At 40.6% G+C, this 27,929-nt stretch overlaps 5 protein-coding genes across 6 annotated transcripts; 3 read left to right on the forward strand and 2 right to left on the reverse strand.

Moving 5' to 3' along the window:
* Positions 1-200: 200 nt before the first annotated feature.
* On the reverse strand, positions 201-2,732 carry LOC116188236 (WAT1-related protein At3g18200). Its single transcript, XM_031517453.1, has 7 exons — positions 1,967-2,732; positions 1,736-1,798; positions 1,527-1,643; positions 1,193-1,436; positions 906-1,064; positions 662-813; positions 201-481 (listed from the first exon to the last, which is right to left on the reverse strand). Exons 1-7 carry the CDS (start codon positions 2,158-2,160, stop codon positions 307-309), a joined length of 1,104 nt encoding a protein of 367 aa, XP_031373313.1. The 5' UTR covers positions 2,161-2,732; the 3' UTR covers positions 201-306.
* Positions 2,733-4,194: 1,462 nt separating this feature from the next.
* LOC116189154 (probable protein phosphatase 2C 8) lies at positions 4,195-7,070 on the reverse strand. 2 transcript variants are annotated; one of them, XM_031518697.1, is made up of 10 exons: positions 6,711-7,070; positions 6,383-6,491; positions 6,010-6,046; positions 5,859-5,903; positions 5,672-5,724; positions 5,418-5,558; positions 5,178-5,261; positions 4,940-5,044; positions 4,786-4,833; positions 4,195-4,527 (listed from the first exon to the last, which is right to left on the reverse strand). In XM_031518697.1, the coding sequence occupies exons 1-10, from the start codon at positions 7,004-7,006 to the stop codon at positions 4,417-4,419; spliced, it is 1,029 nt and encodes a 342-aa protein (XP_031374557.1). In that variant the 5' UTR covers positions 7,007-7,070; the 3' UTR covers positions 4,195-4,416. The 2 variants fall into 2 exon arrangements, with proteins under 2 accessions (XP_031374557.1, XP_031374559.1); XM_031518699.1 differs by having other exon boundaries at positions 4,940-5,029; positions 6,711-7,069.
* A 930-nt stretch (positions 7,071-8,000) lies between these two features.
* Positions 8,001-12,071, forward strand: LOC116189362 (uncharacterized PKHD-type hydroxylase At1g22950). The gene is made up of 9 exons (XM_031518998.1): positions 8,001-8,533; positions 9,191-9,238; positions 9,638-9,814; positions 9,919-10,069; positions 10,275-10,361; positions 10,597-10,721; positions 11,110-11,228; positions 11,305-11,416; positions 11,583-12,071. The coding sequence occupies exons 1-9, from the start codon at positions 8,210-8,212 to the stop codon at positions 11,616-11,618; spliced, it is 1,179 nt and encodes a 392-aa protein (XP_031374858.1). The 5' UTR covers positions 8,001-8,209; the 3' UTR covers positions 11,619-12,071.
* A 1,132-nt stretch (positions 12,072-13,203) lies between these two features.
* Positions 13,204-18,421, forward strand: LOC116187636 (nuclear poly(A) polymerase 1). The gene is made up of 13 exons (XM_031516492.1): positions 13,204-13,385; positions 13,478-14,202; positions 14,298-14,375; positions 14,539-14,646; positions 15,045-15,107; positions 15,201-15,362; positions 15,462-15,575; positions 15,845-15,907; positions 16,011-16,340; positions 16,713-16,877; positions 16,970-17,812; positions 17,934-18,007; positions 18,126-18,421. The coding sequence occupies exons 2-13, from the start codon at positions 14,086-14,088 to the stop codon at positions 18,169-18,171; spliced, it is 2,163 nt and encodes a 720-aa protein (XP_031372352.1). The 5' UTR covers positions 13,204-13,385; positions 13,478-14,085; the 3' UTR covers positions 18,172-18,421.
* An 831-nt stretch (positions 18,422-19,252) lies between these two features.
* LOC116187637 lies at positions 19,253-21,139 on the forward strand. The gene is made up of 2 exons (XM_031516494.1): positions 19,253-19,534; positions 20,292-21,139. The coding sequence occupies exons 1-2, from the start codon at positions 19,373-19,375 to the stop codon at positions 20,850-20,852; spliced, it is 723 nt and encodes a 240-aa protein (XP_031372354.1). The 5' UTR covers positions 19,253-19,372; the 3' UTR covers positions 20,853-21,139.
* Positions 21,140-27,929: the final 6,790 nt, after the last annotated feature.

The raw sequence follows: 27,929 nt of genomic DNA on the forward strand, positions 1-27,929 counted from the left end.
GTGAGGATCTGTTTTGTTGGGCTCACTGAGACGAGTAGTCCATTTGAATATTCTCAGTTAAGACATAATCAGAATTTGCATATAGTCGAGTAGGCTTTCATTTCAAAGCATTTACATGCCGAAGCCTGCTTACATCTCGACTTCAAGAGCTTCTTGAAAAGGGAAAAACAGAAAAACCTTGTCAGCTAGATATACATGAGAATTAGAAACTGAGGCACATGGCGGCCTGCATTTTATCCTCCGTGGTGAATCAGTTGCTTAAGTTCATTTACTTAAGAGATAGATAGTATTGAAATGCAGAGGAAATCATGGAATATCTGCAGATAGAGAACCCGGGTCTTTCCCTCTGCTACATGTTTCATCGCCGAGGAGGGGCTTTGTCAGATTCTCTTCCTTCTCTTGGTCCCCTAGTCTTTTCTCATTGGATTTACCCCACATAACAGCATAGAGTCCTATCATGATCAGAATCGCCCCGATAATCCTGCGAGAGAAAGTAGATGGGAACCAGCTATATCAGTCTCACGAGAACCAGATCTAGTTAGTACTCATAACTGATTAGTTGGTAAATATTATTGTTTCCGAATTAGCTATAAGAAGTGGAATCCTGTTTGATTGCTCTCCTTTGTCATCTGGGACTGGCTGTCAAACTCTTTGGCCATACCTTCCAGAGTAGAGCTGATCTCCGAAAATGAGAGTTGCCATAGCTGCCACCAAAACTGTTTGCACTGGTTGGAAAGCAGCAACGAACACGGGCCCTCCTTTATGAATGCACCAGGTTTGGAGGTAGATCACAAATCCGGAAGAAACGACTCCCTGTGAAACTCATAATTAAGCTCTTTAGATCTTTACTTGGATTAACTTTTCCTTCGCATAAGGGAAGAGGATGAAGGTTTAAAGGATATTACAGCGTAGAGAATGGTAAACAACTCCTCTCCAGACTGTATCTTCCAATTTTCAAAGTCGGTTTCGACAAATGCTGCGATTACCAAGAACTGGAGTAGTCCAAAGAAACAGGTGAACGACGTGAGTGTGAGCTTTGCGGGATACTTTTTCAAGACTGGAGCCTGCAAAGTTTAAAGGGAAAGATTTAGAACTGTCTGCTCCGATGCGGTAAGCTTATTAAGGGGTTTTCCTTTTGGATAAGAAATTTCATTCTTTTTCTTGGTGCTTTTGGGAGTGATTATGGACCAACCTGAAGAACCATCCACCCTGCCCAGGACATGCAGTGTCCAACCAAATATATACAGCCCCACGACCAGTTCTGTGTCTTCGTTGCAGTCACATTGTCTCCAATACGGACTGTGTTGCCCTGTGTCCAAGTCTGGTGTAGTAGAGGACCTTTGAAGAGAGTGATAACAGTGGCTCCTCCTACACTAGCTATTGTTCCGACAACCTTTGGTAACCCATCTCTCCTTGCAATGTGAACGTGTTCTAGCCTACATAGACAGAGAACGAATTAGATGGAAGCTCAGAAGCTCTTTCTGTGAAGAAATGATGACAGGTTTAGGCTTCCGATTATGTTTTACCCTAGAGCAGAGGCCATAAGGAACGTGATTGCAGGAACGGAGTTCTGCATAGCAGAGGCGAAGGTCGGGGATGCATAGTACAGCCCCAAGAGGTAAAATCCTTGGTTTGCTGTGATCCTGTGTCATTGAGAAGCAGACCAAATCGGTCGTGTGCTGATACGATTTAAGTAAATTGGGGATGTCTTTTGTTTTTGAGAGCTTGGTCTTACCCGAGCAATGCGAGAAGAAAGAACTGAACCACTAAAGAGAAGGTAAGGGGAGGCCTGTCCTTCCTGTATGAGCAAAAATGAAGCAGTACTTGAAGTTAGATTACTCTACTCTGTGATCATAAAGAGTAGGAGTGTCTGGAGACTTGGGTTTTCTCAGTCGTAACGGAGGGATCTCAGTTATGAATTGAGATCCTCGTGGTCTCTATTTGTTAAATAAAGAGATAGACTTACTTCTCCAAGAAATAGGCTGCAGGACTGAGCAAGAGTAGGGCGATGATGTTCCTGTAAACCGGGTAGACGACTTTGCTGACACCGATGTTGAGTGCGAGTCGGGAGACAATGTGGAACCCGGCAAAGCAGAACTGGAGCGTGAGCAATGCAAGGAGGAACTTCATCCTACCTGAGATAAGATAATCTTTCGCCATCCCTTTCTCTGTCTTTCACTTCTTGCTTCGGGATAGTGGTGATGACTGTAGAGTTATTCGATCCTTCTAGCTCTATCACTACTTGCTTTGGGATAGCGATGAAGACTGCTGTGTTCGATGCCGAGGTATGTGCTTTATATTAGTGCATGCATGGTGGTAGTTACTAAGCTTTATATTATATGTTAAGACGAATCATTGAATTATCAGTCTCTGAAATTGCTTGGTCTGACTGATTGATGCGTTCTGTTGGGGGAGACACTGCTGAGGTAGTGTAACATGTTAGACAGGCAATCTCTTCTCTTCATCATGTTGGTTCTAAGTAACACGGGGTTGAACAAATCTTAGTCCAGCTCGGAGTCTCTGCTCTCTTTTCTGTCGATTTTGATGTGATGGGCAGGGTTACCTGCATACTGCAGGAAACCGTGAAACCCGGTATTCTCTTACATTATGGCTGATTGATTTCGACTCAGTGACATATGAATTATGTGAAGATAATGGTGAGATATCATCGATCTGCATGTGATTGGTATGATTGGGCCATAAACAATATCTCTAATGATTAGTGATTTGGAGGAGAACGAGAAGCAGGCAAGAACAGCAGGGAGTCACATGCCGAGGTTTAGCTGAAGTCACAGGAATGGATGGGTTCACAGATGCTGATATTGTCTTGCGTATAAATGTTTTATCTATTGTGTGGTTGGCCATGGTCCATTTTCAAATCCGATTCCGTGGGTCGATGAGATCTCGTAGACTAAGCTTAGAAGTAATTCAAGATCTGATATGAAGGGAGGGAACAAACAGGTCATGGACATTCAGTGGAGGGTCCTGAGTCCCGACTCTCGCTGTACCTTCCGGGTCACCGCATCTTGAGCTGGTAAACACGAACACTTAAGCGCCTGAGCTTAACTAATATAACGTTATTGCTAGGCCGATTGAGCGCTGATGTATACGAGACAAAATAATTGATGACGATAAGGACAGCGTTGATGATTGAACTTAGATTCCGTGGAGTAGACAACAAAAATTGATGGACAGTGAATCTGTTGCATTCATGAACAACCAATCTATCAATTTGATTGCATTCATTCAATTCACGATGAAGAATTTCTCTTTTAAAAAGCCGCAATTTGGAAGAAGCAATTAAAATATTCCATCTTCAGTCTAGTCTCTCATTGGATTCGAGACAACTCTCTGCTCTTCTTTTGTTTTTTAATTTGCGTAATTATAAGAAGATAATGGGGGCATTTCAGAAGATAATATAGAGCAGTGACGCCTGCAGTTGTGCCTTGTGATCAAGACATTGTGCCTTGTGATCAAGACATTTTAGGTTGTATATTTATTGAGAATTATTCATATCGCTTTATATTAATTATTATGATTTTTATTTTATTATATTAGATTAATTAATCTTTCCAGTAACCGAAAAATGGGGGCATTTTCTTTTAATGGAGAGATGATTAGGAGCATAATGGGCACCTCTCAGATCTCATTGGGTTCTTTGACCAATCCCAAATTATTTTGCTGTGAGAGGCTAAAAGATTATTAATAAAAACAAAAGAAAAATAAGGATTCCTAAGGCACTTGATCGACTAGAAAATGGTATTGAAAGAGATTAAAATTGAAATTTGATAGATACGATCAACTGTTTAGCCGGATCGGAATGCTTGGGTTCAGAAAGCGGGAAGTTATCCGGTCTACTTCCTGGAGCGTTCACGAACTCGTCGGAAAACTACTGGATCAAAGTTGGCCTTTGATCCAGCCTTGAGGCTTAGCGTTTTGGTGAAGTTGTATGATGTAGAGGCGAATGGAGCCGCCCATCTACAGACCAACTTTTTGGTGTAGCTGCAGCAAAGACAGGTCGTTCTGCGGCTAATGGCTAATGGCTAATGGCAATCCCGACGTTTATATGGAATCAGAGGACCGTTTAGACTCCTGATTAAATATATGCAACCAAGCTTAGGGATTGGGTTTCTGTCATGAACCGTTGCGGAATGCAAACAAAGCATGCTACAGGAGTATTTGATGTCATCCACGTACAGTACAAGAAAAACCGCTACATATATCAAGTTTCTTGTTCAACAATTACATGACAAACTGCTGTCCACCCTATCAAGACCAACTAATCGGTACGCATAAAATTCGGCAAACAGCCCTTCACGGAATCCTAATAAAAGTGTCTTGGCTCAGTAAACAACATCAACAGTCTCAACCAAATGCTTACAGTTCTCAGCCGCTGTTGTGACTAAACGGTTTGAATTACTTCTCCCTGAAGGATATGACAATTGCAGTGCAATTGTCTTTACAACGCCTTTCACGAACAGCTTCCTTCACCAGGCGGCGGGTGACCACTGCAACAGACAAGCCCTCCTGATATACACCGATGACCAAAAATTTAGTACTGATAGTGCTTGATAGAGTAAATAAATGAAATGAAATGGACGTTTGAGGTCCCATCGTTCTCATAAATAAATGTAATCTAGATTACTTGAGTTTTATGACAGAATTATTTTCTTGAAATTTCCCAAAGCCACACCAACTCAACATTTCGGGACACATCTAAATGAGAATCAAGTTCTAGAGCCAAAAAGGACTGGTTATGAGAAGTAAGAGGAAGATTGCATTAACCTTCAATAACTTGTGAACAAATTCAACTGCATCACTGGGTCCGAAAACCTGAAACAACTCTTTCGACTGTCAGCAGGTTCCACAAGGTACACTTTTGGAGTGTGAAGTGAAATAGATTTCACAGTTTGAAAGTTGAAACGAAAAAAAAACAAACCCCCCATAGGCCATCGCAACCGAGGATGATGAAGTGTTCTCTTCCCGTAATGTCGAAAGAGTGAACATCTGGCGTTGCAACAACTCCAAACTGCAAGTCATTATTCTGATATATGAGCCATGAGTGAAGTTGGTAAGTCGACAGAGGAGGTTTTTTTGGTAGAAAGTTCCCTTCAAGATGCATGGAGACAATCCTGGCACAGTTAAAAATTATGCTAGTTAATGATAAAACAGAAGACCTTCTTAAACTGGCGATCTCCAAAGGCCCGAGAAACCTCGAGGCGCCCCTGCAGTCGTCCATTGGAACTCACAGTGCCACCCGCCTGAAATGAAATCATATGCAGGAGAAAGAGGACTAGATTAGATTTCGTTCATAAATTGAAGTTGAAGAAATCATTTTCCAAAACAGAAATAGGATACGTTGAAGCTTCTATAAGGCTATCTAAGCACCAAGTAAAATCCATGCATACAATCATCACCTTTTGTATGCGAGCACGCTCTTGTGGGTAGATGGCCTTGTGTTCCCTTGTCAAAACAATGGCCTTCAGAGGACTTTCTCCATCCACGGCAGATGATCGTGCTAATACTGCTTTTGCATCACCGATGTTAGCAATGAAAACCTGGGCAAATGCAGTGGCCGCTCATCTGTGAAAGCTATTTGAAACGAATGTATACAGATATGCAATCAGTAAAAGGACTGGTCTTTTTCAAACCAACTGTTTTATTAACTTACGGTCTTCCCTAGTACCCACACGCATACAGCAGTTGCACCATCCTGCCACCCCCCTAGGAAGGAAGCAAAAAGTCGGCTAATGTAGGTTATCGATCAGTTATACACCTAAGCTTCTGTGAACTTCCCGATCAGTAACCGTAAAGAGAAGACATGCACACCCAATCAAGAAAAGATATTTCAACAGTACCTGCAGTGCTTTCTAGAAGAAGGGCCTCATCAGTTTTCCGGAATCCTACGTAGAAAAGGGTATTATCAAGATTCAAGAGGAGCTTCCAACAAAATCCGGTAATATGAGCCAACCGGCCGAGCAGAAGGTCAAATAAGGGATGAATTCATACCATCAAGTATAGCCTTTTTGGCAGCCTTAACGTCCATCTGCACCATCATAAAAGGTCACGGCATGTAGATGTTTTTCAGCTAGGGATGCGGGATTAAAAAGCACAGGACGGCAGCAGTGAAAACTCGAAAGCTGATCCCAGAAAATGGATAAAAACGATAATTTCTTTTTCTGTATTGTAAACAGAGACAAGTAGGGCTAATCCTTTTGCAGGTAAATCCTTAACTACTTTTCGTAGGTGAAACCTTAACTAAGCATTTTGATCCAAAGGCGCAAGAACCGAACTTCAGCATGTAAAATGAAGCGCTGAAACAGATAAGCAACGAAACGTTATATCACAGGCAGAGTCAGGAAACTAGCAATAGCAAACACACCAACTCACGTGGTAAGCCTGCCGAAAGAACATTCGAGTGCAAGTTCTTCTGGGCATACTCTGCAGCTAATCGACCTCCATGCCCATCATACACCGCAAAATGTGCGCACCTGAACAGGGAAAGAACCAAAAACCAATCAAATTTCCGCCAAACCAACGCTGTGGAGCAGCAAATAATAACGATCGACCGGCGAATGACAGATTGGAAAGAAGTTTCAGGCTTTTCAGCTTTCGATTGAAGCAGCTTAAGCTTGCAGATGAAATTTCTGGTGATTGATGCAAAGAACGAAAAGCAATGAATCGAGATGTGGGAGTAGACTTGGACGAACCTCAATTTCCCAGGATAATCCGAGCTCGCGTCGGGGAGCACGATCCAAGCATCTTCCATGGAGTGCCTTGAACCCTTGTCCTCAGCCGCATCGGCCTCAATCTCGAACTCCTTCTCCATCTTCTCCTCTGCATTCTCCGAGATTAAGCTCTCGCCGGCAGTTCTCGGCTTCTTCGCCGCCGAGTCGGGGCCGTCCAAGTCCCCACCTTCCCTCTTGAGGTTCGTTTCGGACTTCCCAGCGCCATTCTCGCCGCCGGAGCACTCCGTCTCCCTGTCCGAGCTTATCGTGTCGGTCATCGTCTCGATCTGCGGAAGGGCTGTCGGAATAATGACCCGAGCAGAGAGTGGGAACAGATGAGACGACCATCCGAAGATAGGGAAGGAAAAAAGAAACGTTTCTTCATGTCAAGTACAGTGCTCATCAATGGAAAACGTTTCTTCATTTAATTTTTTATTAACAGAATTTTAAATAAAATTTGTTATCCCAAATAATATAATTTTTTATAGATAATAATATAAAGAAAAAAAAATTAACCTTAGCAAGTAGCTCGCGTAGTTCAAGGGTTTAGACACCAAAGCCCGATCGGCATTCGGGGACTCGCTCATCACAGAGCTCCGGATTAGCCGTTCCAAAATTGATAAGCTACTAAATATATAAATCAAGTTTTAGATAGAGACATCCTAAAGCACTGCATTAGTTTATGTACAATAAGGCAACGTATAGATAACCAGTATAATCCGTACTATCCTGCTCGAGGAAATCAGAACTTTTAACTCGTCACACTAACAATCATCATAATTCAAGGGTACGTTACTAAAAGTTACCAAACGTATATGTAATTAGAAGATGATTAGTTAAATGCACGTGAAAACATCTCACGACGCCCGTACGAAGGCAATGACATTTAAATCGGAGCATCCAGTTTTTTGCATAGTTATACAAACCAGTGACGCAACCAATTCAATGGTAGTGTTTGTGATAAATTATTACTGTACAAGACAATTTTATAGTTTCAGCTAATCATATTACTTACGAATTAAATTGACCATGAAATGTTTTAATCCTGGCTTAGAATATGCTCTTCAAAATTCTTACATAATTTTTCAGCGTCTTTCCATTCTAATTTTAGAAATGAAGTGAAATTATCTTTTTTATTATCATTAATTTGTGTAATTTGAGCATTATTAATTATTAGTAATTGGTCCAGGCGCGTGTATTGCACCTTCCGGTTCAGAACTATTACCAGTAACAGTAAAAACTGAGCTGAACAGAACGGAACGGCCCCCCAACCTTTCCCTTCCTTCCTTCCATAAGAAAACTGCCAGTTCCTCCCTCCCTCCCTCCCTCTCTCACTCGCACAGAAACCCTAAGCTGAACCACTCCGAGCCCTCTTCCACGTCCTCCGCACATTGATGTCGGAACCCTAATTCCTTCCTGCCCGGCAATGTCTTCCACCCCGTAATCTCCTCTTCCCCGCGCCGTGTCTCCCCGCACCAGCCATGTCCCTCCACGCCGGCGCCGGCGACCGCCCTGCAGCTGCGGGGGGCGGCAACGGCGTGGTCCCCGGAGGGGAGCCGAGCAAGCCGGCCGTGGGGCCTGTGGCGGCGGCGATGCTGACGAGCCAGCATCGGCTGAGGCTGAACCCTAACAAGGACCACAAGCCCGACAGCTACGAGGATCTCCAACTGGACTTCACCCCCGCGATCTTCAGCTCCCTGGAGCGGTACCTGCCCCCTGGCATGCTCGGCGTTAACAGGGATGATAAGGTGAAGTTCATGAGGGAGATTCTGCTCAAGTACTTGCCCCACGGAGAGCGCAACCGGGTACGAAATCACACACCCTCTCCATTACAGACTGCGGATTTCAGCTTAATTTCGTTAGAAGAGGACGTTTTGTGGTTCAATTCCAGTGATCAACGTCAATGCAGTTAGACGGAATCCTGAAACCTATGCTGCAGTATGCAGAATTTAGAATTCAAAGGGTCGACGTTGTTGATACCATTGCTCAAAACTGGCCGCTTCAATGGCTTTTTTCTATCTTTCGATTCGAATGTCGTAAAAATGGGACGAATTAGGGTTTCCTTCCAACGGTTGTCTCCAAGCTCAGAAATGGCAGGTTTCTATGTGCGAAGTTACAATTTTGCCCTCCACTCATTAATTGACTTGCTTGCGGCCTATGGAGCGGGAAGCTTAATCGTTTCAGCTCGGGATTCATTTAGTGGCAGGAAATTTCTGCTTTAATGTTCTCGTTTAGTGCATAGAGACTGCTTTCATGTTGTGAGTTTCGATTTTTACTAGAATTTGTAGCACCTGAATTGCGTTTTTTTTTTGTATGGCGCACTCTGTTCTGGGCTTTGAGATATGTGTATTTTGTTTCGTGGGATTACTTTCAAAACCAAGTTTTGGAGTTCATTGTGATTGCTTAAAGTTAATCCCAAGGTTTTAATTTATTTAGTTTCGGTTCTGCTTGTCTCTTTTCAGGCTCAGAGACATAGAGACTATAGGCAGAAGATAATATCGAATTATCAGGTATTTTTTGCCATGACTCCTGAACCTTTTCCCTTGATATCTTTGCATTTTCAGTTCGATTCCTCTCTTTTGAAATGTTTAAGCTGCTTCATACTGATAAATTCTCGTTCGTATGAGAAAATGTTTTCCTCTATTTCTTAATTATGATTGTTATGATCTTCTATTCTGTTCTTTTGGAAGCGAGGAAAGGGAATATCATTGACCTTGTTTAAGATTCTCCCCCTCTCATGGACAACCTTTTTAGGTGAAACTTCGATTTGCTGATGAACTCTTCATGTTTTGAGAGGTTCTGAGGCTTCGTTTGCATATAATTTGGTCCATGGATGGCTTAATTTTATTCTTTTCGTTTATGTGAACAAACTGGAATTAAGACTGATGTGGCATCTAAATTGCATGCAGCCTTTACACCGCGAGATCTACACGTTGCATGCAGCGACTTTTTTTGTCCCATCGTTTCTTAAAGCATTCACTGATAGTACCGAGGAGAGCTTCAGAAATATAATGTCTGAACCCTCTCCTGGTATCTTTACATTTGAAATGTTCCAGCCACGCTTCTGTGATTTGGTACTATCTGAGGTATCACCTGTTCTTCAGTTTTTCCCTGTTCCTTTTTAATCATTACACATTATTAGGTTTTTTATTCCCTCATTGCTTACTATGTTAGGTTTGATACTTCCTAGGTGGAAAATTTTGAGAAGTGGGTGAATGAAGCGAAATTTAGGATCATGCGGCCAAATACGATGAATAAATATGGTGCTGTTCTTGATGATTTTGGCTTTGAGACCATGCTTGACAGGCTGCTGGAGGGGTTTGTACGTCCCATGTCAAGAGGTTTGTCTAATTTTTATTCCCTCCTCATTTATGTTTGGAAGAAGCCGTATGTTACACCATATTTTATTAAATAGATATCTGTGTTATCTATGTCTAAGTCTTAAATAAAATAGATGAGATTGGGACCCATCGGATCTAAACAATGTTGATATCTCCTCTCACTTTCATTTTACCATTAGGCGCCATATGTTTTCTTTTCCTGCAGTATTCTTTCCTGAAGTCGGTGGAGCAACTCTAGATTCGCATCATGGTTTTGTCGTCGAGTATGGGAAAGATAGGGATGTCGACTTGGGTGAGAGCTACACCTCAGCCATTCATTTCAGCTCAGACACTTGTCTATATTTATGCTGTTTGGTTTCTTGTCCTCTGGCTGCCAGAATATTATTTTTTCTCTGTTTATTTTTACGTGGATTTTGTTCTCTATTTTGCTTTAATCCTCGTCGATATCTTTTATTATGCAGCTGTAGTGGCTTGTTTCTCCCTCCCTTTATTTCCGCCTTAGAATTTCTTTTGTGAACTTTTTATAGGTTTCCATGTGGATGACTCTGAAGTGACTTTGAACGTGTGCTTGGGTAAGCAATTTTCTGGCGGAGAGCTGTTCTTTCGGGGCACTCGATGTGATAAACATGTAAACACGGGAAGTCAATCTGAGGTATGATAAAATGAACAATCCTTGCAGTGCCAAAGGGCAAAGCTGACATTTTACTGTATTTCCTTTACTCTTCCTACTGCTAGGCAAGTATCTGTTTCAAACCAAAAAAGTGCAACCCGCTTTGATTGGTGTCGATATTTTTCTGATAAAGTTTTCCAATTTATAATTTATTTAAATGTTCGTTCAAATGAAAGCAATTTTCTTTTCTATGCTGTTCATTGCAATGGCCATATGAAGATAAAAGTTAATATTTGAGCCCTTGCCTATGCTAATTACACGATACATCAGCATCTCTATCTGAGCATGTGGGAGTACTTTGCAGTTTGCATATTTGGCCCTTTCAGATGTCATATCATTGACCTGATGATGTGATACTTCCACTAAATAGGAGATATTCGACTATACCCATGTTCCTGGTCGAGCTGTACTTCATCGGGGTCGTCATCGACACGGTGCTAGAGCCACGACTTCTGGTCATAGGATCAACTTACTGTTGTGGTGTAGGAGGTACTTCTTTTCTGCTCGCGCATCTTAATTGGCTGTTATGGGTTTGTTTTCTTACCTCCGGTTTCCTTTATTGCAGCTCAATCTTTAGAGAGATGAAGAAGTATCAGAAGGATTTCTCGACTTGGTGTGGTGAGTGCTTGCGCGAGAAGAAAGAGAGGCAACGCCAAACGATAGCTGTTTCTAAATCTGTAAGTAATTGGTAATCTTTGGTTCACACTCAGTTGTGATAATTCCCAGGCCCCCTCCTTTCGGCTGATCCCGGAGATACCACTCTCTTCCAGTCCTCATGGACATCTGAAAATGCTCATTAGATTGACGATGCGACAGTCATGTTTTTTGTATCGGTTTCTGCAGGAATTGCTCAGAAATGAAGGCGAATCACTGGGCTAATGATCTTTCCTGTCAAAATCAATGCTCCTTAATACATACAAGTAATTAGTGGTAAATTTCGTTCCGAATAGGCGACCCGCATCCGGGATGTGCTGGAGTTCACTCGGGGCTTCACCTAGATGACAATTTGGTGTATGTAGAAAATTACATCTATATATATATATTTAATAAGTGGAGAATTTTTGTGGCAATCACAGCTTAGAATTTTTAGGGACCAATTTCCATTTGGCAAAAAGACACGATCCTCTTGACCAAAAAAACAAAAACAAAAACAAAAACAAAAAGAGACGATCAATTAGGTGATTTTTCCTCTTCAGGAGGTGTTTAGTGTACTAACCAGACATTTTCTCCTTGAATTTTCCTCTTTTTTTTTGTTCCTTTTTTTTTTCCAAGTGAGACATGCTCCTTGTTTATGGAATCTGTAATATATGTATTTGGATTTTCATTTATTTTTCTCTTTTTTCCTGGAATTATTGTTCTCAATTATGTTCTACGCAAACTCGGGATATTTTGCTGAGTCGGGCATGTGCCCATAGAGTAGCCCTCCGATCTGGCAAGTCACTACGCTGAAAGAGACTCGAACATGATCGAAGGCTGCGAAAGTTGCCGCAGCCTCAGCAGCCCGGTTCATCATGAGATCGTCTTTTCTGGGCCAAACCGTCAATGTTTCTTTCAATCCGGTGTTTTCTTTCAACGTTCGATCGTCTTTGCGCTTTGGATACCTTACACGAGGTATGTTACTACATATGTAAGTATCAAAGCAGATATATATCCCGAATATTGCAGAATATTGCTACAATGTCTGATTTGATTCTTATACGCATCTTTTTCTCGCGATTGTATCGGTGCACGGTAAGTCAGTTTGACAAACTTTACATGACAAAAAGTCAGTTTGACAAACTTTTCATGACAAATAAATCGATCCAATGGCATACGTGCGGACGGAGCGAGCGGGGCCTCGTATTTTTAGATGGATCGGATAATTTTTTTGATATTATTAGAATTTTATATAATTATTAAGAAAAGGGGAAAATAAAATACAACCCACTCCGTGTTTTTTATTTTTATATTTAGAGTTATTGTGTGAGATATCTCATGATATCATTCGTTTTTTAAATCTATCATATGATTTAAAAATTATTCAAAAAGATCCATTATTTATATTTGGTTTTAAATTTATCATGACATTAATTTTTCCATCAATATTTAATGGCGTTACCTGCATGAAATATAAGTGGGTCCATTTTTACCACTGCAGTCCTTTGTTCATATAGATTTGAGAAAAAAAATTAAAATCATAGAATAGATTTAAAAATAAAATAAAATCATAGAATAAGTTTGGAATTCATATTTTACTGATGAATAAATTGATGGCGTGATAAATTGTGAATAATATATTAATCATAAGTTTTTTTTGAATAATTTAAAATATGAAATATATTTAGAAAATGGATAATATCATGAAATATTTGACCTAATAATTTCTTTATTTATTTATTTTTTCTTTTCCTTAAAAATAAATAAAAAAATAATATATATCTTTATATATTTTGCTGGGGGATATATATATATATATACATCTTTATATATTTTGCTGTCTCCCCCCATTCTCTCTGCCCTTCTTTCACTGTTCCTTCCGAGAAATCGAATCCCAAAGAGAACTGCCAGAAAGCAGCAGCAGCGGAAGAAGATAGCAACGAAAAAACTGCTCCGCGGCCGATCGCCATCGCCGCAGTCAATGATCGATCGCCATACCCTAAACAGACCGTAATAAGCTTCTCCTTCCTCAACCCCTCTCTCTCCCCCCCCCCCCCCCGGGCGCCGCAGAAATCTCACGAGTTCTTCTTTTTCTTCTTCAGCTGATTGTTTCAGGGTCGATCGTGCTTGAAGAGATACGAAGCTCGACAGGGAAAGAGAAACTGCCCCCCCACCGCAATCCCAAACGGCCGGGAATTATTTTTTGCTGCTTTTCACCGCCCCCTCTCTCGTCGTGGTTTCTCCACCTGGGTCATCCGTTACTCGCTTATGCTGGAAAGGGGGAAACTGTTGTATGTAGTTGCCTGATGAGTGATTGATTCATAAAGGGGAAACTTTTTATTCTCTGGGGTTTGGAGTTTTGACATTGTTATATGGCTTTGATTTTGGTTCGAGGGTTCTCTTCCAAAGTTTCCTCCTTTTTCGATTTCTGATGTTCTGGGCTGCTCAATTGTCAATGGATTCTTACTACCAGTAGTTCATTCTTTTGAATTTCTTTTTTTTTTTCTGTTCGTTTATTATTGTTTGATCATTCCTAAAAGGGAAAAAAAAAAGGACAACTTGTGCTATCGGTGATACAATATATCTGTGCCTACTATATCCATCTTGGCCTCCCCAACAAAATTAACAAAAGAAGTGCAAAAAAAAAAAAAAAAGCAGCAAGAACTAGGGCGAAAAGTGTAAAGAAAAACAACTTGTGGGATTTTTGCGAATGGGGACCCCGGGATTAGGCAATCGTGGCAGCGGGCAACGGTTAGGCATCACCGAGCCGATTTCTTTGAGTGGACCGACCGAGTACGATGTGATAAAGACCAGCGAGCTCGAAAAGGTTTACTCTTTTTCACTCCTTTTTTCCTCTGGCAGTGAATGATGTTAATCTGTATCTTGAGGTCCGCTGAATTTGAGCATTTTGGATGGTTTTAGTTTCTGCAAGATGCTGGGCTGTATGAGAGTCAAGAGGACGCTGTGAATAGAGAGGAAGTTCTCGGAAGACTAGACCAGGTTGGATTTTCTGATAATGGTTTCTGTTGGATTGGGGAATTCCAGTATTTCGAATGTTATGTTTGTGTTCTTCCTCTGTTTCTTTCAAGCGCTTCTCTCGTCTTATTTAGCAACGACGAAAGGTGCAGGACTTCATGGTATCTAGATATTTCTGTTGTGACAGATAGTAAAGAAATGGGCAAAATCAATAAGCCGTGCTAAGGGGCTGAACGAGCAGCTTGTGCAAGAAGCAAATGCGAAAATTTTCACCTTTGGTTCCTACCGTCTCGGGGTACGAGAACCTCCTTGCTGTTTTTTCTGAAATTTGTCGCATTTGTCTGAATCATCTTTTATTTTGTAATGGTCATAGCATAAATAGTCAATAAAAAGCTGGTGCCCTTCACATTGGCTGGCGTTAAATTTTCTGAGAATAGTGTTTGTACGAGGTCCTCTACTTCAGTTTTTCCTTGGAGTTTGCTAACTATCAGTTTGGATATTTTAGCTTGTACTACTAATTTGGTCGATTAGATTTGCATAAGAAGCCTATTGATGAGCCTCATTTAATTTGAAACTTTTCACAAATATTAGCAAGATAATGTACTGTTTCTAATATCATGATGGGATATATCCAGTATCAGATATGCTTGACATATTATGGAGATTTACAAGCAATTCAATCTTTTTCCCCAGGTTCATGGCCCTGGTGCAGATATAGACACACTCTGCGTGGGACCTAGACATGCAACACGAGAAGTGTGTTTCTCCTCTTCTTGAATATCGCTCTCTTTGCTTTTGATGTTCTTGCTGTTTAAAGTACTAAGAAGCGCTAATGTGGAACAATTGCAGGAAGACTTCTTTGGTGAGCTTCATAGGATGTTGTCAGAAATGAGTGAAGTCTCGGAGCTGCACCCTGTACCTGATGCCCATGTCCCAGTCTTGAAGTTCAAGTTCAGCGGTGTTTCTATCGATCTTCTTTATGCAAAACTCTCTCTCTGGGTTATTCCCGAAGTTAGTGATATGCTCATAACCCATAATACTCAATTAGTATTGATCTGATCCGATACGTGTGTTATTGATTTTTGTTTTTTAAATGTATATTCTTTTCAGGATTTGGATATCTCGCAAGATTCAATATTACAGAATGCGGACGATCAGACTGTTCGTAGTCTTAATGGTTGTAGAGTTACTGACCAAATTTTGCGATTGGTTCCCAATATCCAGGTTCCTTTTTTTTTCAGTTCTAGAGAACTGGGAGTTTCTTCTAGTTTTTCAGTTTTCTCTTCTTGACAGGCTAACTCGCCAAGGAAAACCCATATTGAATTGCACTTTAAATGGATCATGAAATTTCTTGTAGACTTGCAATTTAGGAGGCTTTTGCCTATTTGTTTTTCAAGAAACTAAAAACTGGACAAGTTTTCCCTTCTTTAGAATCTGCTAGTGTCTATTCTTCAGTCAAATGTGCATCTAACTATGTCCTCTTTGAATTTCAGAACTTCCGGACGACTCTAAGATGCATGAGATTCTGGGCGAAGAGGCGTGGTGTTTATTCAAATGTAAACAAAGATGATTTCTCTTTCACAAGTTCAGTTCAGTCAGAGAATTCATTTCAGTCCGAGAATAATGATCATCTTCATGTCTCTTCGCTCTCTGCAACAGGTTGCAGGCTTTCTCGGTGGTATAAACTGGGCACTGCTTGTTGCTCGAATATGCCAGCTGTATCCCAATGCTCTGCCCAACATGCTCGTCTCCCGTTTCTTTATGGTCTATACACAGTGGCGGTGGCCCAACCCCGTCATGCTGTGCAACATCGAAGAGGGCTCTCTGGGCCTACAGATTTGGGATCCCCGAAGAAACCCCAAGGACCGGTACCATCTGATGCCCATAATTACTCCCGCATACCCGTGCATGAATTCCAGCTACAATGTCTCTGCGAGCACCTTGCGTATTATGTTCGAGGAGTTTCAAAGGGGAAATGATATATGTGAGGTATAGATTTTGCCCCTGCTACCTACTTGTTTCCGGAGAGCTGGAAATGAGTTTCAGTTGTCTTTTCTTCCCTGCCTCTACATCATTAATGGATAGATCAAAGGAAAAATGTTCTAGATTGCATATAAGATATTTAGGAAGCCAGCATGTCTTCTGAAGTGCTATCCGATATATTCGTTTTCTTTTTCCTGCTCCTTCATGATATCTTCTGTGTCTTGTCTCTCGTGTTTTTCCTTTTCTTTCTTCAAGGTGATACATTATATATGAATCTCTTGATTTCCTGAATCTTCACAATGATTTATGGAGAGTTATGTAAAATTACCTGAATATTTCTATAAGCATGGATTGATGATATATTTGTTGGTGTTGCAGGCTATGGAGGCAAATAAAGCTGATTGGAACACTCTGTTTGAGCCGTACGCTTTCTTCGAGGCGTACAAGAATTATCTGCAGATAGATATCTCTGCTGCAAATGCCGACGACTTGAGAAGCTGGAAAGGCTGGGTCGAGTCTCGCCTCCGACAGCTCACGTTGAAGGTCAAAAAAATCTCCCATCTTCTCTTTCCCTTAACGATATTTCTTAAATATACCAAATAATTTACAGGCAGCTTACCTGCTAAATTATGCAGATCGAGCGGCACACTTTTAACATGCTCCAGTGCCACCCGCACCCGGGTGAATTTACGGACAAGTCAAGGCCTTTCCACTGTTCTTATTTCATGGGTTTGCAGAGGAAACAAGGGGTTCCTGTAAATGAAGGAGAGCAGTTCGATATAAGACTTACAGTGGAGGAATTTAAGAAAGCTGTGAATATGTACACGGTGTGGAAACCTGGGATGGAGATCTGCGTGACCCATGTGAGGAGGAAGAACATTCCGAACTATGTATTTCCTGGTGGTGTCCGCCCCCCTCGGCCGAAAAACACCTGGGACATGAGACGAGCTGCAGAACTAAGGTTAGAGAGATCGCCCGAATCAAAAGCTATTCTTAATGGTTCAGCAGAAGACGGGAAGAAGAGAAAGAGAGAGGAGGATGCAGACCCCAATTCCGGAAATCCAAAGCATGCTGCTGTTCAACTTTCATCAAGTGTAGAAGCTGCAGAAGTAAGCCTTACTACTGCGAGCACTGCGAGCTCATCTTATACCAAGGGTTACGATTTACATGATAGTGGGATTGGAGAATCGGGTACAAAGAAGAACGAGTATGAAGGTTCTGCGAGCTCGAAAGAAGCAGAGAATCTTGCAATCGAGAAGGTTGCTTCGGTCCCATATGTGGGGGCACAGGCCTCAGTTGAGGAGCTCGATGAGCTTGAAGACGAACTTGTTTGTAAGGACCAATCGAAAGAAATTCCGAAGGTTGCAATAGCCAGCAGTTTTGTGTCCCCGAATGCAGGTGTAACGTCGGCGGGTTCGGGCAATGGAAGCAGCCCTTCGACTGATTTACATGCAGGCTCGGTTTTGGATGAGCTAGAGGTGTTGTTCGCTGATTTCTTTGGCATATGTATTTCAGATTATATGCACTTCTTTCGTTTTGTTTGCCTGCTCCGCAGCTTCGAACTTATTTCTTCTTTCATCTTTTCCTTTTTTTTGAAAGCCTGCTGAACTTACGGCACTGACACCTATCACAAACCCTCAGGCTCCTCCAGTGCAAGGGAAACCTCTTATCAGGTAAACCCCCTCTGTTATTATTGGCAGGAAAATTTTCACATGGTTCTGTGCGGTTCGCAAATAACGATTTTTGGCAATAGAGTGGCCTTACCAGATGTTTGTCAAATTCGGTTTGCAGATTGAGTTTAACGTCCGTGGCCAAAGCTACCGGAAAGAGTGCGTGACGAAAATAACCCGAGTGTCAGAACCATGCGGGGTAATTGCAGAAGAGCTGCTCAAATCTTCAACGTGGGCGATTAAGCCTCTGACGAGTGAATAAAAGCGGACTGTCTGAGATCTTCCTATGTATAATGTTTAATGTTAATGTAAAAACTGAAATTTTGTTTTGATCACTCTCCTCAGATTGTCAAATAATGGGAAGTCATCATTTATGTTCAATTTTAAGCAAATCCCAGATTTTTATTTTATTGTCGCTACCTGGTCGTAAATGTTGTCGATATATTATTTTTCATTTTGTTGTTTACGTGTGGCTCTGGGCCTTAGGATCGTCCCACGAGTTCGAAAAAATATTAGGTGAGTAATTAGAATGAGTAAGAATAATTAAAAAGTCAGTTTGTTTAAGTATTTTGATTGATTATTATTTAGTCAAGTGAATAAGTACCTTTTAGAGTTACAAGATTTGGTTTCAAGCTCCCCTCAAGTTACAAGACTTGGTTTCAAGCTCTCGAGACAGAATGTCACTGTACTGAATCTCATTATCGAATTCCTTCTGGCATGATCTTCATCAACGAACAGTCTATAACGGGATCTTTACGTTGTTATTTTTCCTTGTCTTAGCGTGTGAAGTAATGAATTCATGCATGTGGAAGCTGCGTCTATAGTCAACTAATAGCTGAACATCCAATAAGAACCGGACGACAAAACAGATCATGGATGTCCCTTTCGAATAACAATCGAACATAAAAACAGAACCATGGCACGAACATAATCTCCGGGTTCCCCTTCCCCGCCGATGCCTTCGGGTTTGCAACACGAGTTGGCGCCGGATATGATTCGTTTTGAAACCTGATAACCGCGATCGGCCAATAAGCTGAAAACACCGACTAATGCCATAGCTTATGCATCGACGAAACAAACGTAAATTGTGTCAACCTATTATTGATCCGAGATAACGTGTTTGGTATCCGGTATCGGATCAAGCCGTTAATTGATGACATGGCATGTCAGATGTTTCGTCACGTGGATTAATCAATCGACTATAATGATAAGAGTACATCGAAGCATGTTCATATTCTTAAAATCTGAACAGTGGGAAAAGCGATCAATTATGCAGAGAGTGAGGGAGGAGGAGAAGGAGAGGAAAGTTAGATCAAGAGAGGGAAGTCGAGAGAGAGAGAGAGAGAGAGAGAGAGAGAGGACCGGAGAATGGAGGAGGAGAGGGTGGACTACGTGGCGGTGCCGGTGGGGCTGGCGATGCTGCTGATATACCACGGCTGGCTCCTCCTCACCGTCCTCCGCAACCCTCGCCGGACCGTCATTGGCCTCAACGCCGAATCCCGGCACCAGTGGGTCCACTCCCTCATGGCCGTACGCGTCCTCTCAACCCATCTCTCTGTTTCTTTTAGCGTTCATGAGCTTGATTGATTCGCTGATGATCCGAAGTAGTTCCTCAGCTTTCTGATTATAGCGATACGTAATGTTCCGCCATGAAAATCGAAGCTTCCCGATGCTTAGGGTTCAAGTTTGAAGCGTTAAGTTCTGAAATGGCATAGATGAGCTGATCACGAGCGAGTAGGGCCAGTAGGTAGTTTCACTCTGTTGCCTTTACGAGTTGCGAACAACAAAATCGATACTTTGACGCCTCCCACTGCGATCCTGCGCGATGAGATGATAGATTTTTTCAATTAGAATTGAATCGAAAGGCAGAGTCTGCTGGTTAGATTTCAGGATTCATGTGACTTCATATTATGAATGGTGGCGATGGAAGTTCCGGGTGAGTAGAATGAATAATGATGCAAATTCTCACAGTTGTGGTGGAATCCCGTTTTCTTTCCGTTCCAATGTACCAAACGGGACCATTTAGCCCTTCGTTCGATCTGTTTCCCCTGTACTGACCAAGACCGACCCTGTGTTTCGCTCACTTCTGATGCGACAGTTCACCCGATATAGAACAATAATATGCCAACAAAGTTCAGATTGGGACCACCTTATGTTAGAGTGAATGCCCATATCTGAGCTCAAATTTGTTGAGCACGAAGATTATGACTCTGAAAACAGTTTCTCCATGCTGTAATTCTCTGATGGTGACTGACACCAATTTTATCATTTCCTAACTTCTGCGCAGGATCCCCTCAAGAATGGAGTTTTGGCGGTTCAAACAATCCGAAACAACATCATGGCATCCACACTTTTGGCTACGACGGCTATTACTCTCAGCTCACTGATCAGTGTCTTCGTCAGCAGCACATCAAGCTCCACGTCTTCTCAGCTAGTCTATGGGAACACGACCCCTCTCCTCACTTCAGTGAAATACTTCTCCATCTTAGTATGCTTCCTCGTGGCCTTCCTCTGCAACGTCCAGTCAATTCGGTACTACGCCCATGTGAGCTTCTTGGTCACCCTTCCCACCTCAATGGGCAAAAGAGACTCAATCGAATATGTTGCGAGGAACTTGAACCGGGGGAGCTACTTCTGGTCCTTTGGGTTGCGAGCATTCTATGTTTCGTTCCCCCTTTTCCTCTGGATCTTCGGTCCCATTCCCATGCTTGTGTGCAGCTGCGTGATGGCCTTTACCCTCTATTTCTTGGATACAACGACGAGTTTCACAAGGCAGCTTCATACATGCTCGATGAGGCAGGAAGTGAAGCCTGAGGATCAGGAGCCAGTCACTCCTAGCCTGCCGTAAGTTCGTAGGTGACATGTCAATGTTTCTTTTGTACAAGAATTGCTTCAGTCAGGTATGCTCGATGTCTGTAATCCAATGGGAGCAGTGAGGCTACTGATTAATGTATCTGATCTACTCTTCGTAGCGTCTCTTCTTACCTGTTTGCAACCCAGTTAGAGTGATCAGTAGATTAATTGTACAGCGTCTTAAATCAGGCTTTGGCTTTGATGGTGTAATATTAAGCAATCGCTCGAAACATTAAATAAAGCTAGTTCTTGAAACCTTTATCGGTTTCATATTCACCTTAATTACAATGGAATGAGGCTAGTACGTCTTTCTTCAGTGGAAATAAGACTGATGAAAGGCCTGAAAGCCACTCATTTCACAGATTTCCTTGACTCGACTCGACTCTTCCTCGATAACACTAGACTGTTCTGTCATTCTTCTATGCTGTTTTAATTTCTCTCTCGACTCACCAGTCACCAATTATATATTTGTAGATCATCTGCCTAATCCTAACTTCTCCTTCTGTTACTTCTTCATGACGTATATAGGCCACAACTAGGGCTGCTGGAAAAACATCCGGAAAACCAGAAAACCAAACCAAAACTGAGCGGAATATCCGAATATCTGAACATGTGGTTTGGTTAGTGGTTGGTTTTTCTTGAAAATTTTGGATGTGGTGTGGTTTTCGGTATTTAGAGTGAAAAACTGAAAAATAACCAAACCAAACCGGGATATTATATATGTTGTATTTTTCTCTATATTTGTCTTACAGTATTTATATACTTTACTTTTTAGTTTGGATGATTGAAGGATTTATCTTATTGAAAGCTTGATGAAGGTATTTGCACTCTTTCTTATGATTATTTGTATGTAATAGATCAATGAATAATCTGATTTTTTTTCTTTCAATTGACTCTGTAGGATGTTGGCCAGATAATGAAGCTTTAAGATTTGATGGTCTTTATTATGGAAGGCATTTTACTTTTGATTTAGAATTATAGCTGATTGATTGTTTAGTAGGACAAGTTATTTTGTATGTGTATCTCGTTATGAAATTGACGGATTATAATGGATAATTGAAAAATTTATCGAATTTATGTTAAAGATGTGATTATGCGGTCAACCAAACAGAAAAAATTGAATTTTGTGATTTGACTTAATTTTAAAAAATATGATTTGGATGTGGATATGATTTTTATTTTTTATAAAACCGTATTTATGGATTGATTACGGTTTAAGTCAAAAACCGCACCAAATCGAAACCGAACTCCCCCAGTTACAACGTTGTAAATACCAATTTGAACTGCCCGTCACATGAGTCCTCGATAAATCTCATGTAAGAAAGGAATCGAGGAGAGTGCAATCTCAGCCAGACCTATAGAGACATACGCATAGAGAGGTTTGCTTTGATTCGATGTGATCAACTACAAAAGTTGGAATTTGGTCAAATACGATTCATAGATCTGCCCCAGGATCTATGAAAATGGAATCATGAAATTTACCTTGCTTTCTAGTTGTGGTCATTGCGGTAATTTTAACTCCTTTTGTCAGTGGGGGCCGAAGGGATCCAACTTCTGACAGTTGACTTTTGTGTTTTCTAGTTGGGACGGTTGGCTATGTCAAAAGTCAATCCCCCTATCATTACATTATTCTCCCATCGGTACGGTAATTTCACTGTTCCCACTTTAACCCTCCTACAAAAGTCAACCGACTCGTACTAACATGACTTCTTCCTTCTCTCCTTTTCGTTCATAGAGGGATTGCATCCAATCTCAACCACATCCATCGACACACCCTCAAAAAGAATCATCTCCAATTTCTTGACTTTACGCCCTGGAAATCCGAGCATCTAAGCCAAAGGGTTACTTCCAAGGCAATGTCAGTTGACATTCATCCAAAAGTACACATTTTGACTAGATACAAGTTCTTATGCATATTGCATCTTTTAACTTTACAACTCGAGGAATCTTAGCGTTTATAAGTTTACCGTATATTTCGCCGACTCAAGGCGAGATTGGATCGATACCATGATCAGGTGGTTATTGGAACCTCTCTAGCAGTCTCCATAACATTGGCCAAGGGTCCGGATGATGAATTCCTCCTTGTTCCATCAATCCCAGTTCATGGTACTTAGCTGATACAACCTCATGTGTCAAGTGGAAAGCCAAATTGCTGAAAGATGACTGGGTGAATGGACACACAGAATCGAGATATGATTCGAAGAAGAAAAGAGGCTTGTGGACCACATGGAGAGAACAAATAAGTTATTGGCCAATTGGAGGTCGCGCTCAATCGAGTCCAGCAGTACATTTTACTGGATAAGCTTCAATGATCAATTCTCTTTCTTGTTCTCTTTATAGTACTATTCCTCCTAGTCCTTTTATATTCCATGTCCGGCTAGTGGACTTGCAGACTTGACAATGACGAATGACTTAGATTCCTAAACTAAGGAAGGGCCAATTAGCTACAATTCCTTTTTCCTTTTTTTTTTTGGAGGGGTTATTGACCAAAAAAAAACCCTAAATCTTTCACATTTTAATGATTTTAGCATAACTTTTTTTATTTCACTCAAAAAATCACAAACTATCAATTTAATAACGATGTTAGCATGGGTCATAATCTCCGTTAATTTTAACGAAAATTGCTAAAGTGTACATCAATGTGTCAGGTGTTGCACAGTGAGTGGTCGATATTTTTAAATGAAAATAATTCTGAAAAATTTTTTAAAAAAGAAAAAAAGTCGAAGGGAAGAAAGGAGGAGGTGGCTGGCAGTGGGGGCATCGGGGCCGGCTGCCACCCCCCAGTTGGGGTCGTTGATGACCCCCTTTTGGGGGTAGGTGGTTGGAGTCGAGGCCTCGACCTGCCGGAATCGAAGAACCCCCGGCCAGCAACAAGAGAGGTCCTCGGTGACCCTAATTGAAGGGGTAGTGGCCTGCGTCGAGGCACCACCAACGACCCCAATTGGGGGGTGGTGGCTACATCAAGGCGCTAGCGACGACCCCAATTGAGGGCGGTCTTTCCTTCGATTTTTTTTTCATTTTTGTTTTTTATTTGTCAGAATTATTTTTATTAGAAAAAATATCGGCCACTCACCGTGCGACACATGGCACTCTTGTGTATACTTCAGTCATTTCCATTGAAATTAACGACGATATTGATCCCGTACTGACATTGTTATTAAATCGATAATTTGTGATTTTTTTTGTGGAGAAAAAAAGTTCGTGCTAAAATCGTTGAAATATGAAAAGTTTATAACTTTTTATTATTATTATTATTAACCCTTTTTGTTATGAAATATAGGATTGGAGTACGAAATATTCCTCTATTTTGTACTTCCCGACCCTCTGTAAGTCATTACGGTAAGAATCACACCACAAAAAATTAATCTGACAACATATAAATATCTATAGGGGATAGATGTCCTGCAATTTTAAACACAAGCTCACCGAAAGGCGTGTCATACGGTATGAGATCTGTTAGTTGAATATTAGTTCGTTAATTGTAGTTTTAACATCAGATATTATTGGCATTCTTTTTTTTTCCCCCCTTGACTTGGTTTTCGGAACAGATCCAACAGTGAAGAAGCTCGAACTCGTATATGATTTCAAAATCGAAGATAATTAAAACGGGAAGAGAAGTGGGATTGTAAGTGATGAGGGTGTTGTAGTGACGGATAGATGGGCCCTTCTGACACGTACGTCGCAAATTTCGTGCGGTAGGCAGAATTGTAAAAATGGAAACTCTCGTCATTGTACGGCCCATTCATATTTGGAAACTTTCATAATTGGATTTCTCTCTCCTCTCATTGCCATGGAAAACCGTTTCCATTTATCAACGGAAAAATTGAGAGAAATCATCGAAAATTGAACAAAAAATGAAAAAGAGAAAAAACGAAGGAATTGGGCCTTTTGGTTTCACAAAAATTTTTAATTTTACTCCACTTATCTTCAATTTAATAACACAATTATTACTTTTTCATTTTTCTTCAATTTTTTTAACTATTCAATTCAATTTTTAATGTTAAATTCTCTCAATTATTTATTACTTTTTTTCACAATTTAACAACACAATCATTATTTTCTCTCAGCTATCTATTATCTTTTCATACTTTTTCTCATAATTCAACAATATAATCATTACAAACCAAATAGAACTAATACTCAACTCTAAAACCAAATACAATATTAAAGTTTCTGATATTGAATGTCGAGAGTGCTCACAAACTTACAGGAGAAGTCAATTGATGCACGCAGCAAGTTAATTTCAACTATGATTGTAACAGAACTGAATGGCAATAGCGTATCAATATATATGAGGCGATCTTCACTCGTAAAATTAGAACCATGTCTGCATATATATATCTATGGATTGAACTTTCTTAATCTGGGTAATTCCGGTCAAGCTCTGTCATGGAAGACCCAGATAAGTAAACTTTTGCATGTGCTTGTTATGTGCCGAGTAATTTCATGCAATTAGGCAATAATGCACTTCAGTTCAGATCATACAAGCTTCGAAAGCAAAAGGAGATTGAGTAAACAATTAATGTTCTATGGCTAGTTCATCATTTACCAGATTTCATTACTCTATGTAGTGGTCTATAGGCTGGATATTAGTATATCACTGTCCGTGAAGGAACAGAAAACTTGGGAATATTCATACATATATAAGTGGCAAGGGCGACGATCAATCTCAATCGTGGTAGATGCAGAGATGCATCAAGGAGAAGGAAGCATGTCAGTTGTTTGAGTTGATCTAAATGTGGGTTTGAAAGCCCGAACTTTGTACATATGTAATTTTGGTAATTAACACACAACATTAGTATATGTCATTGTTATTTTCACGTTAAGCGGTGAAACATTAGCCTCGGACATGTTACAAACAAATTGAATTACAAGAGGTGAAATCTTTACATGGATAACACCAGCAAGAAGGCTGGATTTCAGTCTTTTCTCTTCGTTGCCCAGTTGGTCTTATATATGGGTCAGAATAGAAAGGATATATATAATCAAATGATCACTATACTATTCTATCACTGGAATAGTATAGTATATGGGATGGTCTGGGACTCTGCATTGGTATGAGGCACGATCGGTTTCCGTTCTGTTCGTCCAAAACATTTCGGTTTCTGTGCACACAAAATGAGGAAAAAAAGGGGTAAAGAGGAAAGAAGAGGAACAACAATATGTGTACCTCCTTCGTCCACAACATTTCATCTCTCTGCCCACTAGAGCAAGTGGCATCTGCACTCTTCCTTGTATTGTAGGAATCAACCATCTTATATCAAATTGCAGTATACATATACATTTATATATGCACGTCAGCGCAACTTCAAATTCAAGCACCTACCTTAATTGCATTTTATGATGAGATTGATCACCAGAAAGACGGCCTAATAGAATACACCAGCAAAAGATTAACTGAGCTAGCTCTACACGAGATCAACTAAAGGGGTCTTGTTTTGTGCGGCTTGTGATGATATTACTCCATTTATTGATTGAAATTAATTATAATCCCAACAACATATAGTATAAGATCAGCAATTTCTGAACTTCCCATTTTCATGAAATGATTGAGCAAAAGAACATCCAATTAATTACCTGAAGGAGCATGCGAGCCAATTATAGTCTCTTCAGTTTTCATTAATTCCAAAAGATAGTGGGGGAGATCAGTAAAACTAGACCAAAGATAGCAAAAACACAGATAACGGATAACCAAACAAGGCCGAGAACTTGCCGGCCAAAAAATCAAAGCTCTTAAAAGCACTGTCGAGTTCATCCTAACTCACAGCATCCGGTGCCAACAAAAACTAAGTAGCAGATAGAGGAGTAGTTAATTTCATGACTCGACTCAATTTGCATCTTATTAAATGATTTCTAACATAAAGCTCAATCATCAATCCAAATTAAAATATATGGAAACTTGTGTATATTAAAACACAGAAAGATCGGAAGACTTACCTATACAACCGTAGAAGTAAGAAAGGAAAACTAAGGAAGAGGAGAGAAGCTAGAGGATTTTGAATGATCAAAAGGGGGCATAGATAGACTGAAGAAGGTGATGACAGAAGAATAGAGAGCACAAAGGAAAAGAGATGCTAGCTTGAATATTTAGCAAGTCCTCATCTGTGCTCTCTATCTTCTGTCAACAGCTATCATTAGCTTATGATAGATACATCACCAATATATATATAGCCAGTGCATATGCCCCCTTCAGCTCCCTTCAAATCCCTAGCTAGCTAGCTCACCCTCTAGCCCTAGCTGGCTCCTGACATGCATACGGGTGAGATTTTGACATTTGGGGACCCTAATTAGGCTGAGAGGTACAAGAAGGTAGTTATATAGGAAAAGGGACAGGGAAGGTTTCTTTATTAGGAAAGGAAACAGGGCGTTGAGTTGAGGGTTTGTTTGGTCTCTCATTGATTGGGCCTTTGCGGGGGAGAGAGATAGAGAAAGAAAGGGATATGACTGTATCAACCCCCACCCATGCCTCCTATTTATAGGGTTTTTAGTTAACAAAATGGAGTGTCCCTCTAGTACTGAAAGTGATGACTTTTTCTGGGAATTTCTATGGTCAAAATGCCCCATGAGCTTGGTAGTTTTTGTTATAAATTAAGAACAATTATGACAAATTACTTGAGTGATCTACGTTCATTTTCCTATTTGTTGCGATTTAATTGGTATTTTTGCATGTCTTGTGACAAGGTGGACCACCAAAAAATTTCTATTTACCAAGGAATATATAATAGCCCTAAAAGTACTATTTTTTTTTCCTTTTTTTTTTAATCTTTTAGATTTTCATATGATACCTGCACACATCTTCAATAAAACTTGCTCTTACCTTATAATGAATGATGTTAATTCCTATGCCAGTTTGAGTAGGTATTATATAGTCTTTCCATGGTTCATCAATCTTAATTTTGGCGAACTGCAAGAGGTGCAATGCACGCGTTACTATTTTCATAGGCAACGGTGGATCTTGGAATTCAAAGTGAGTCGTTATAGAGATTGTATTAATGTTCACTGATAAATAATATATATGGGTAGAACGATTAGACTGATCTTTTATATTTGATTGATACGAAAGGTCGAAATC

Source organism: Punica granatum, chromosome 8 (genome assembly GCF_007655135.1).
Source record: "Punica granatum isolate Tunisia-2019 chromosome 8, ASM765513v2, whole genome shotgun sequence".
Classification (NCBI taxonomy): domain Eukaryota; kingdom Viridiplantae; phylum Streptophyta; class Magnoliopsida; order Myrtales; family Lythraceae; genus Punica; species Punica granatum.